This window comes from Rhipicephalus sanguineus, chromosome 10, assembly GCF_013339695.2.
Source record: "Rhipicephalus sanguineus isolate Rsan-2018 chromosome 10, BIME_Rsan_1.4, whole genome shotgun sequence".
NCBI classification, from domain to species: domain Eukaryota; kingdom Metazoa; phylum Arthropoda; class Arachnida; order Ixodida; family Ixodidae; genus Rhipicephalus; species Rhipicephalus sanguineus.
The window spans coordinates 140,613,455-140,626,207 of record NC_051185.1 but is presented as its reverse complement, the minus strand read 5'-3'; the positions used below and the strand labels follow the sequence as shown (position 1 = coordinate 140,626,207).

At 43.6% G+C, this 12,753-nt stretch overlaps 1 protein-coding gene across 2 annotated transcripts in view; it reads left to right on the top strand.

The window, feature by feature from the left end:
• The window catches only part of LOC119372498 (DNA primase large subunit-like), a 74,965-nt gene that overhangs the window by 37,267 nt on the left and 24,945 nt on the right, over positions 1–12,753 (top strand). The window contains exon 12 of one of the 2 annotated variants that reach the window (XM_037642972.2): positions 11,655–11,804. The exons of the other annotated variant lie outside the window; for it this stretch is intronic. Within the exon in view, the coding sequence (XP_037498900.1) occupies positions 11,655–11,683 (29 nt within the window). The 3' untranslated portion in view covers positions 11,684–11,804. Of the gene's footprint in view, positions 1–11,654; positions 11,805–12,753 lie in introns of those variants that run through there. 2 annotated transcript variants of the gene reach the window in all.

Below are 12,753 nucleotides of genomic sequence, written 5' to 3'. Positions count from 1 at the left end.
TTCGATCATTTCTCTTGCTTGGCATGTGCTGCCACACTGTGGGAATACGTGGGATTTTTTCCTTCTGTCGGCTAGTTTCGATTTCGTTCTTCGGCCGGTTCCCGCTTGTTGCACCCGCAAAACTGATGGCTTTCCAGTAGGGGTGTGCGAATATCACATTTTTGAATACGAATCGAATACGAATATCCACCTTCGAATATCGAATATCAAAGGAAAACTGCCTCCACAGTAACAATACTTTATTTAACATGTAGCTATTTGAAAAAATAAACATTAACAGCCTGACTGGCAACACAACATACACTGCTATCTCCAGAACACAATGTCCAGGCTAGCACGATGCACATCACAACACAAGCAAATATCACGGCACAATTAAAGTAATGACTACATGTTATCATGAAGAAATATGAGTTGCTCCACATGATCAGGCAGCAGGTGCTCCATTGTAACAGAGACAACCCCCCCCCCTCCCTCCCCTGCCACTGAAAAGGCACGCTCGCTTGGAACAGAAGTGGCTGGTATAGGGCTGGTACATGGGGCAAAGCTTTGCCAGACTGGGGTATCTGAAGGTGCCTACAGTTCGCCACCAGTCACGTGGGTCACTGTCTTTCTTCAGAAGTGGTCCCGCATAGTGAACGAGTGGTAGTGCGGCACGTTACGGCCGCATAATATTGAAAATGTACGGTTACATGATCGCCAACAGCGCTGCACGTCGTAGATGCACCAGCAATAAATCATACGTATTGGGGCGCTCGTCGCAGGCAGATATCGTGCCTCCGTGTACTTACGATGTTTATCGCTCCTCTCGGCAACGTTTTTAGCGATACGAACGCAGCAGAAATGTGGATGACGAGTTATTTTATGCATGATAATCGAATCGAATATTCGAAACTTTTCAAATACACGATTTTCTAATCGAATACGAATATTTCGAATGTAATATTCGACGAATATTCGAAACTTTCGAATATTTGCACACCCCTACTTTCCAGTTTAGAATCTTTCAAAACGTGACCCATTTGTTACCTTCTCGTTTATTGCTCCTCGGTGCACGATTATGCCTGTTTCCTTGCAGGCGCTGACTTACACTAACGATGCCGCTGTGGTTGCGTTTCCTGTATAGGCGACTCGCAAAAACCGCTTCAGTCTCGTTGGCGATAAGAGGAAGGATTATTATAGGTTTTGGACTTGTTTTCGCTTTCCGGACATGCTCGCAGCTATGCACTTTTCTTCAGTGCACTCACCCACGCAGTTTGCTTGCGCTGTGGAAGTGCTTGCCAGTTTCTCTGCCGCAAGTGAGTCTAGCGACGAATTCTCCAAATCGCCGCTCGACTGCCGAACCAGTATCTGATTCAGTAAGTGTCAGCCTGTCATACGAGCAGTTATTTACGAGTTGAGACTCAGATGTTGATGAGGAAGCGACATCTCAAAAGCGTGTGCTGCGAGACGTTGCTGACTGTATCAAAACTGGCCTTTCTCCCCCCATGTTTTGACTTAATGCTGCTTCGTGCACTTATTTTTGTTTGTCTGTGAACTACAGAGACGTTTATTTCAACACATAATTTTTAACAGTTGTATAGGTCTTTTTTTAGACTTTATCTTGCTGTTACTCTTAACCCTTTGAGGGTCGAATTTTTTCGCGAAATCCAGTCCAAAAATGCGTAATTTTTTTATTGCTGAAATAAATTCTTCAGACGATTCTTTTTAAGAAAAAAATTGTCTAAAATTTTTTTTCGTGACCGTAAAGTGACAAAAAAAATCAGTTTTGTTGTTACATACATATGGTTTATTCGTTGTAAAATCAAGCAGAATCCTAAAAAAAAGCTTCACAGTTTTTTATGAATAAAAATTATGCATTGTATTAAACATAGCTCACAAACATACAAAAATAAGCACACCAGAGCACGTTTCCGGTTAAAAACGCTCGTGCTCTAACACTAAAAACTTTTCAGCGTGTGATAGCCTTTGAAGCATGGCTCCCCGTGCACGCGTTTCAGATGTCGCTTCTTGATCGTCATCGGAGTCTGAACTCGTCAAAAAATCCTCGTCTGACGAAATGAAATCCAATGAACCAGATTCTGATTCGGCACTTGGGGAATAGTCCGCATCGGAAGAATCGCTGCTCGACTCACCGGCAGCAGAGCAACCGGCGCGCGCTTCGTAAGCGAACTGCGTCAGTGAGCGCACGGAAGAAAACTCTATGTTTGTGCGCCCGTCCGGAAAGCAAAACGAGTGAAAAAGCTACAGTAATACTTCGTCTTATCGCCAACAAGACGTAGTTAGTTTTTCCGAGACCCCAAAACAGGAAACGCAATCACGGCGGCGTCGTTTGTGTAATTTAGCGCCGCACGGAAACAGATGTAATCGCGAGCCGGGGTGCAATAAACGAGAGAGTAACAAGCGGTCACCCTTTGAGAGATTAGAAACCAAACAGCCATAAGCTTTGCGGGCGCAAGAAGCGAAAACCAACCGAAGGACGAAACCGAAACCAGCGGGACCGCGTGCGCGCGTTCTGATGCGAGACTACAAGCCGCCGCGCCTCTTTGGAAAGAAAAAAAAAAAAAGACGGAGAGACATTGGCGCCTTAAAAAATTACACGTATTCCCGAAGCGTGGCAGCACATTCTAAGCAAGAGAAATGGGAGAAGGCGCGCGTTTGAAACCAAACCGCGCCGCGGGCGCTCTCGGTTGCGCAAGCGATAGCCGGCGCGCGGCGCGCCATTTTGCGAAGCATAAAAAAAGCAACAACGGAGAGACATCGGTGCATGAAAAAAATTCCACGTATTCCCGAAGCGTGGCAGCACATGCCAAGCAAGAGAAATCATCGAAAAAGGCGCGCACTTTAAACCAGCTGCACCGCGAACGCGCTCGGATGGGCAAGCGATAGGCCGCGCGCAGTTTTGGGAAGCGAAAAAAAAATACAACGGAGAGACATCGGCGCATGAAAAAAATTCCACGTATTCCCGAAGTGTGGCAGCACAGGCCAATCAAAAGAAATGATCGAAAAAGGCGCGCGTTTTAAAAATAAACGCTATGCCGTACATGTACGACGAAAACCCTTTGGTACCAGGAAGCTTCTGCCGTACATGTACGGCGAAAACCCTGAAGGGGTTAAATAAACCATGTGTATGTAATAACCCAAATGATTATTTTTGTCACTTTACTACGGTCGCGCCAGAAAATTTTAGACAATTTTTTTCTTAAATATATTCGTCTGAAGAATTTAATTCAGCAGTAAAAAAATAAACATTTGTGGGACGCATTTCGCGAAAAAAATCAACCCTCAAAGGGTTAACGAGAGTCTACTGTGCAGTACTCATGGATTGAAACAGCACAATTTAGGGCTAAGTAATGCACATAGTTTCGTTTCCACCATCTTCAGTTTGGGTTATATCGACGTAATTTCAATTTGAAAGGAGCACTGACACAAAAATTTTGCACCTTGTTTTTTTTGTTGCAATAGATGGCTTATGATCCACTTATCACGGCTGCAAACCTCGTTTGCGCGAGTGCGCGACGGTTATTTATTTAGAGACGTTTTTAGAGCGCTCAGTCGCAGTTTCGGTTTCAAAGAGCACCGAGCTAGGCGGCACTACTTCCGGAGGACGGGTAGCCACAGCTGGCCACGTGAACACGCAAAATTGTGACGTAGGCGACGCGCGAGCGTGAGTGCGGTGGGCGCCGAACCAGGTGAAGTGGCGCCAGCTATGGAGGATTAGAAACAACTAACAAACGCGTAATCTATGTCCTCCGAGCATTCGGAAGCGCCCATCTCGACTCGTTAAGCTTACAGCATCGATTATTTGACTATGGCTCTCAAAAACGGCGCCGAATCGGGACGAATACATTGCTGTCGAAGCTTAAGGACATGAATCTAAAGCAAATGGAAGCATCAGTTCGGAACTTACACGTTACAGAGCGCACGGCGGCCACTTGATAGATTCGAAGTGGACGACAACCGCTTTTGGCAGTGCTGCCATGTTTTTCGGAGGCGCGAATGCCTCGCCGGCGAAGCTTGCCGTGCACGTTGGACAGCTCTCGCACGTGCGGCGACGGCCGACGTTCTGCGGCAGGCTTGCCGCTAGCGTGAGCGGGCCATAACATCCGCCAACAGGCACGACGAGCGAACAGCGGAAGAGAACACAACTAGAACACGCCAAGCCGCAGGCACGGAGGAAGAAATGGCAGGTAGCACGGCACAAGCGCAAGGGCACAACCAGCCACCAGCCAACACAAACTCGTGACGTAGGTTTGTTTACACACACCCCGCGTTGATGTCGGCGTCACGAAGCGCTCGCATCTCGCTCAGTCGCGCGGCATGCACTTTAAAATTGATTTTAAATATGTTCTAGGCTATATTGGCCCTTGATATTTCGTAGACGTTGTGTACGGCTCCGCATACATCTATTTAACTCATTATCTCGCCTTCGAAATTTTGTGTCAGTGCTCCTTGAACACATCGATCAGAGCCAGCATTATCTTAGAGACCAGACTCGTTGCGACATGACTTGGTTACCTCGAGCACTTGCGCATACCAGCCGTTATACTAAAAAATGTTATGCCATGTTTAAATCCATGAGTACTGTACATCGCATTATTTTTTAAAATGACAGCACAGCATTTAATTGGAGGAGCTTTGAGTGAATCGTTATTCTCACCTTTAAATAAAATGTCGAATCAACACACACCTTTTTTTTCAACTACACGAGTCCGGAAATTGCCTGTGCGTAAAAGAAAAAATTAAACCACGTTGGCAACAGCCTCCTGTCAGAACAGTGAGATACTGTCTCATCGCCATCACCTAGCGTGACGAAGTACATGGTGTTGTGAGACTGCATAGGATGAGTACGTGTGTGACTGAGACTTGCGTGTGTCATATTTGTTCGTGGCGAAGTGCAATTGGTTATGTGGCACCTTAAAGGGACACTAAAGGCAAATGTTAAATCAACGTTGGTGGTGTTGAAATAGCTGTCCAGAAACCTCATAGTGCTACTTTTCTGCCAAGGAAGTGCTTATTTTGAAATAAAATCACGTTTTAGTGGTCCGCATCGTGTTAGCGCACTTCAAATCAACCGCCCAAAAGCGGTCTTTCTCACGTCGCTGTTGCCGTGCCCAACGTTGCCCGCCTTTACTGCTTGGCGGCGTGCACTGGCGGCGTGCACCATTCGGGCATGCGGCAACATCACATGCATGCGGCATTTTGTCGAACTTTCTGTCAGAGCGACTTTCACGAGCGCGCAAAACACACGCGGCAGTACGCGATACAGAAACTACCACTGAGACGCGACCGCATGAGCGAAGCAGGGCACCGGGCAAAGCACAGTTTGGCGAAAACGGAACCTTTGAACTACGCGCGCCATTCCCCATGGCAACGCCAAAGAGGTTCTTTTTTCCATGAATCAAACGGAAACGAACAAGCAGCATTTTATTTCATCTCTTGATGCACGGAAGGTTCTTTTTTTATTGCAGCTAGTTTGACTACGAGTGATTAATTGTAGTCGAATTCTCTCACGTCATCAAGATCATTTCCGAAATGTCCCGCTCGTGGCGCCCATCGTGTGATACATTTAGCTTAATTTCTCGGTAAGTAGGGCACTGCTATTGATAATATTGCTGTTTTAGACGTCATACATTGGGCTTTCACAATGACATAAATTGTTATTTGCCTTTAGTGTCCCTTTAATTATGAATGCTCACATCATGGGAAAGTTATTTCACCCGCTGAAGATAGCAGTGTCACGTCCTTATTTTGTGCTCGAGGCCTGCGACCGTGAGTAGCGCAAGCAAAGGGAGGAGATCGTCAGCTGCATGTCGACCAGGAAAATTTTCCACGGACTGAAAGCAGGAAAATATGCGGACCTCGAAGATGAGCTTGCTGACTAGCTTAGTCTATTCAGGTGGATCGAGCTTGTCTAGGTGTCGGCCCTGGAACACATACGCGGTCGAGGCATATCGAGAAGTGATCTTGAAAAAAAGGCAACTGTATCGTAGAAGAATATGAACTGCCGGGAGAGTAAATTTTCTTACAAGGCAAACTGTACGTGTCTCACTCTCTCTATCTTTATTTGTTTTCCAAGTCGTCAGCATAGAGGCACACCATTTTCATATGAAAAATTTGGCTACACTCGGGTATACCTTTATTTTCAGGCCGAGAAAATTTGTGCGTTAGATTTAAGCAAAAAAAATTTTAATTTTTTTTCTCAGATGGTGCCAGGGAATCGTCATACGATGTGGGATCAGTGTAAAATTGCATCGCATAACCAAGGTTTTTAATGCGTTTTTTTTAAGGGGGTTTTGCCGGGGCCAAATCGATTCGTCTTAAAATGTGGGTCGTTGCAAGATTGGGAGACATATAATCAAGGTCCCGCTGTACATGCAGACTACTTACAGCCGCACATAATGAAATGACAGTTACAAATGCGACTGAAAAATCCTGCTTATGAATGACGCAGTGGGTTGAAGTTCTCAACAGATGGCACTCCCAATGAAAACTTAAAATGTATTTACTAGGGGTGTGGGAATATACAAAATTTCGAATATGAATGGAATATCTTCTTTATTCGAAGTGTATTCGATTAAAAAAAATGCATATTCTAATTTTCTCAAATGTTTGGCCATGGAAAAAATGTGGTTGAAAAGGCGAATATTGGACCAATTAGAATCAAATCAAATCTTTATTTGTCGCAAAATATATAAACGCATTGTGGTTTGAATATACAGAAGGAGGTCCCATAGCACAAGGCTGAAAGGGGACCTCCTGTCAGAAAAAACACCATAAGTACAACAAAATGGCAACTAAAAAGCGTTAATTATTGATAGTAATAAAAACAACGTGAACATGCAATAAAAATTCCATTAGAAATGGTAACTAAACAACGTTCAGTAATGTTTGAATTAATGACGATTCACAAATGCTACACATTCATATTTTTAAAGTAAAACATCACTAAAACGTACCTGTTAGGTTATGTTGATCTTTGTGGTTACTGCAGAATACCGTTAAGTCCTAATTTATGCTGCATTCAAAGAGTATAAAACAAAACGAAACAGCACAAGTGCTGCAGTAGCAGTGCAGTGTACATATTGTATACGCAGTGGTGGTGCCATTTGTACCACTTGAGAACCAGAAGCTAATTACTTACAGACATCACCAAGGCGGTAGAAATCTTAAAGATGTCTGTACAGCAACAGTTTCTGCAAAAGCTCTTTATTATCAGAAGTAGCTAAGTACTCGAAACGAAAGTAGCAATCGCTCTCGTGAAAGCCACGCAGCAATCTGCTTCCCTACTCTCGAGGCAAGCTGTTGACATCAGCCTCGCATGTAAATGGGTCGCATTAGGGGCTCCTCATTTTTTTTAGAACCTGCTCAAATTTAAAATTTTCTAGTACCAAATATTCACATGCTTTTGGTATTAAAGGGACATTAAAGAGCAACAATGAATCAGTTTAGACTGATCAAGTATTCTTTGAAAACTCTGCTTTCATTAATTTCACTATCTAGGTTTATTAATAGGAAAGAAAATTAAGGTCCTAATACCATTTTTGAATATCGCGCTGAAGTCTCTGCACACGAATGTCACCTGATGTGACAGGTTTCAAAGTGCTTCTTTCTTATTTTGGTCGCATCAGCTCAAACAAATTTTCTGTAACTTGGCACGTTAAGTCTCTGGCCCCATTAGAGTCGGTGTAATTCATTTTTACTGACTGAGAACCACATAAGCCTCGGCAGACGGCTACAAACTTTGACGTCGCAGCAGGTTAGTGTGGGAACCACAAGGTACGTGGCATCGCCACCTGCATTTTCCTTTTGCGCATTTTCTCACTTACCAAGCGATTCCCATGGCAAGAGTGGTGCTTTTGGCTGTGTGAAAGGGTAATTTACTGATACGAGAAAAATCACTTCTTTTTGGTGTCCCTTTAACCATAGGGTTTCCTAATAATACATTAGAGGGAAATCTGGCGCTAGTGTCTATGGGAACTGCAACGCACGGCGCTTCAGCCAGCATGGGAATGATGGGCAGTACACGGATTTGTCTAAGCTTCGTTCTTTTGACTCCGTTTGGCTCTGTGTGGCCTGCAGCTGCTCAGTCACAAGACGAAGTTCAGCAAACGTTCAGTTATTAGGCTTACCAATTCAAATCAGGTCACTTAGTTCACAGCGGTCCATTCTTTTATCTGAAACGAACAATAAAACACAGCAATAAACAACGCCACAAGTGCGTTCGAAGCCGTAAGCACGAAGGTTAGGCAAATCCGTGTACTACCCGTCATTACCATGGCGGCTGAATGTTCGCAGCACCAGAGTTCTCTCTAGTAAATATTGTAGGAAACTCTATGCCTTTAACCACTGCAGCTACAAATGCTTTAGAAGATGGACCTTTTGTAGCCTTATTAAAAAAACTGAGTGCCTAAAAACTGGTTGTCAGCTGCTTTAAGTGGTCTATATTGTAAATTTTTTAAAAATGTGCCTAGCTTTGGAACACTCGAAATATACTGCAGTGGACCTATACTAAGGGCTACTGTAGTCGTCCAACTTCTGCAGCAGTGGCAACACAGTTGAGATTCAGTAAAATCAGCCTGTTGTGGGATTGGACGATTGCGTCAATTTACCTCATTATTTTTATTTAGTAAGTATTGTTGATAATGTCAAAATTGTAAACTTATCATTCTTGCACTGTCCGTTCTTGCTGTGCTTTCTTACTGCAAGTAGCTTTAAAGAGACACTAAAGGTAAATACTGGGTGAACGTAGATTGTTAAATAGCCTTACACAAACCTTGTAGTGCTTGATTCGTGCCATTGGAACGAATCATCCATTGGCACGAATCCTTGGCAGCCAAGGAGGTGCTTAGTTTGAAAGAAAGTTATGTTTTAGTGGTCCACGTATTTTTAGCGCAATGGAAACTTCCCTACAGCCGGTGTTGCGGTGCAGGTGAGCAAGAGCTCTAACAGAGCACAAAGCGAAATTGTATAGTTCTCAAGGAAAGAAGATGGATTTTAAGGGCTCATTTTTTCTTTGTTAGACACAATATTAATGAGAACTAACAGACAGTAATGAATTTGTAATAATTGGGATATAAATGTGAAGAAAGTAAAGTGGACGAAAAGATAACTTGCTGCCGGCAGGGACCTACCAGCGGCAAGATTCGAAAAAGGCGTTAGATTGTAGACAGTGCACATACCACGAAAATGTTGTGGAAACAATGCAATGCAGTGTACTCAGCGGGGAGGGGAGCTGCATGCACTGCATTGTCCGGCTTTGAGACAAATCAAGGCATTCATGCCATCACATGCCGTTCACTGTCGCATATTTGTCATGCATGTATATTCTGGTATACAGGGTGTTTAAAGAAATGTGTCCGAAAATCCCCAGAAATAAGGAAAAAGATATTTTCACGCTGCCTTCATAATTACTTTTCCTGTGACGGCAGGCATTGTAAGCTGAGTAGAGGCATCTCGTAAGGGACTAAAGAAATTAAGTTAAATAAATTTTTATTAGTGGAGACAGGTGGTCGGGTCAAATCATAAAATTGCAGCCCTTCCTGCGAAGAGCCTGTTGCCGCTTTCAGATTTCACAAAGGCAATCGCTGGCAATTTTTCGCAAGTAATGAAATCTGACGAATTTCGCCGGTGAAACCGGAACTCAGAAGAGCGCCACTGCCATACTCTTCCGAGACGTCCAGAATGAGCGATCGTCGTTGCACCAACCATCGACCGACTTCGCTTCGTAATTGTTCGGGTTTCGTTTGTGATTAGAACACGCATGGAGCACGTACGTTAACAAATGCAGAGCTAATACCACTCATCGTTTTCTTTTAAGCTTTTATTTGGTTGGTGTGCTTCGTTCCCTTCATCAGCACTGCAATCGCTGTTGTGAACAGTGATGTCATTTTGGTCGTCTGCTAGTTGCGCTCATCGGAGCTTCGGTTTCGCCAGTGAACTTGGTTGAATTTCGTTGTTCCACAATAATACCAGAGGCCGATTTCTCAAAATCTCAAAGCAGCAATGGCCTCTTCGCAGGAAGGACAACCATTTTCTCATTTGACCTGACTGCCTGTTTCTGCTAATTAAAAGTTAATTTCACTTTATTGCTGTCGTAATTGCGGTGTCTAGTCATCTTGAGATGTCTCCCACCACAGGAAAAGTAACTATGAAGGCAGAGAGCAAATATTCTATTTCCCTTATTTTTGATGATTTTCGGACTCATTTCTTGAAACACCCTGTATACTATGTTAATGAAATGGCCGCAATAGCACTAAGATTGTGCCATGTCAATCATGACAAACATGGCATATGCATTCATTACATTATTCTGATGTTATGACCTGTCATTAGTATTCCTTACACAAACATGTCATGGCTTGCTAATTTTGGTGTACATCAAATTAATGAAACGCGCAAGAGCACGAAGACCATTTCGTGTAAATCATGACGTACATGCACATCATTTTCATGTTACGACCCGGCATTTATGTTCATGTGCTTTGTCATGCTTACAAATTTAGGTACATATTAAGTTAAAACGGCCGCGAGAGCACCAAGATAGTTTCATTTGAATCATGGCTTACACAACATGCATGTCATGATTAGAGACCGGATTTTAGGCAAATGCCTATTTTGTTCCTTGCGCTCCTATCGCGCCATTTTGACACATGAGCATGAATTAGAGGTTAAGAAGGGCTTTTGTAGTGTTTTTATAGTGCCTATAAATGCCTATTTTTGGCGTTCGTGCCTAAATGCTTACAAATGCCTATAAATGCCTATTTTCAAAATTAATGAGAACTAACAGACAATAACGCCAAGGAAAGTATAGGGGGTGTTATCTGTAGTACTTAGAACATAAATGTGAAGAAAGTAAAGTGGACGAAAAGATGACTTGCCGCCGGCAGGGACCGAACCTGCGACCTTCGAATAACGCGTCCGATGCTCTACCACTGAGCTACGGCGGCGGTCATCCTACGGCAGCGGTTCACTGCCAGGGGAGAAATTGGCTCTACGCAATTCGACCTGGCCAATGGGAGGAATCCATCCCTTCTGGTCTTTTAGCAATCTGGCTGTCTGCTCCTGCTCTGCACTTCTCAGTCATGCCGGAAAGACACTCAGGAATGTGTTGATTCGACAGTGAACACTTTACTCACTGCAGAACACGGGAGTGCGAACCGTGTGGGACGACGCACGCTATGTTCAAATGTTGGCGCCTTTGTTCCATCTTAAGCAATGACATTTTTGTGTTCCTGTCGTAGATAGAGGTCGCGCGCGTCTTCGTTTGAAATTATTTGCATTTGTGAAAATTTATTGCGCCTATGTTTACGATTTTGGAAGCCTAAAACATTGTTTTGCCTGCCTATTTTTGGCGCCTAAAACGAGCTTTTTAAGTGCCTAAAAATCCGGCCTCTAGTCATGATATTTATGTTACGGCCTCTCATTTATGTTTCTAATGCGCTCATGCCATGCCATGCCGGTTTTGGTATATGTCAAATGTATCCTTATAACCAAGTTAAGCCTGTTACTGATAGGTTTTCGTACAGGTTTATTAGCATGAACATCCATGCCTTTAGGAAATGCTTCTAATCAACACTACTGTCAGTAAGTCTGCAGTGTTGTGTCTCTTGCATATGAGTGATTCCAGGAATTGTCTTCTTTCCATGTTTTAGCTCAAGAGGAATCAGTGATGGAGTCATAGCAGGAATCCAGTGCCCCACTGCTTTTGACATTATTTATTTTCTACACCATCGCAAGCAAGCAAAGAACGACAAAACGAATAAGAGGTTTCAGCAAGTTTTAATAAATATTCTGTTTTTAACACTCCCTAGCACTCTTCTTTCAAGCCAAAAGATGAAGTGAGGAATAAGACATGATGAAATGTATTGTTTTTTAGAGCGGAGCACTTAAAGCTTTACGTTGCGCTGGGTAGTGCGAACAGAAATGATGATCATTGTGAATCGGCACGCGCTCTCTTCGTCCCCTGCTTCCTCTTCTGCTTCGCTCCCAAAACACGTACGCCGATTTCTCCGGCATGGCCTGTAATAACCCTGATGGTGAGGAGAGAACGAGTACAGGGAGGGAAAGATATAAGGAAAGAGAAGATCTTGAAAAAAAATCCTCATGAGGCGGCGGGATTCGAACCCGCGTACCTATGATCTGAAGGCCAGCGTCATAACCACTCGACTATCCAGGCACCGTGACAGAACATAGAATGTCATTGTATAGTATCGTATAGCAAGGGGGTAAAAAAAGGGAAGTAAGGGTGATAAGGTAAGGAGGGAAAGGAGGAGGGGACAGAGTAAAGCAGAGCACATAAAGAATGACAAAGAGAATCATGAAAAGAGAAATAGAGAAAAAATAGAGAAAGAAAGAGGAAGCAAGCGAGAAACAGAGAGAGTGAGACAAAGAAAGATAGAAAAAAAGAAAGAAAATAAAAGAGAAACAAAGAAGGCCGCCTAGCTCCGCACTTCCTTCAGGCTTGGCAGCACTAGTGCTCAGCTGCCTTAATTTTTTTTTTAACGCGTTTAGGACAGTGTCGGAGAAGCCAGCCGCTTTTAGACGCTTCCTGCTCATTAAAGCTTTGTTCCATTGAATGGTGGCAGCTATTCTTGAGGGCGTTGTGAAAACACAATATCACTGCGCCACGCTGGACACGCTTCACTAACTTCGAGTGTGACGACTCGAACATCAGAAGCTTTTTCTTCTTTTTTTTTCTTTTGAGTGCGGCGCGTACATCTTGCAAAAGTGGCCGGTGATAGAACATATTAG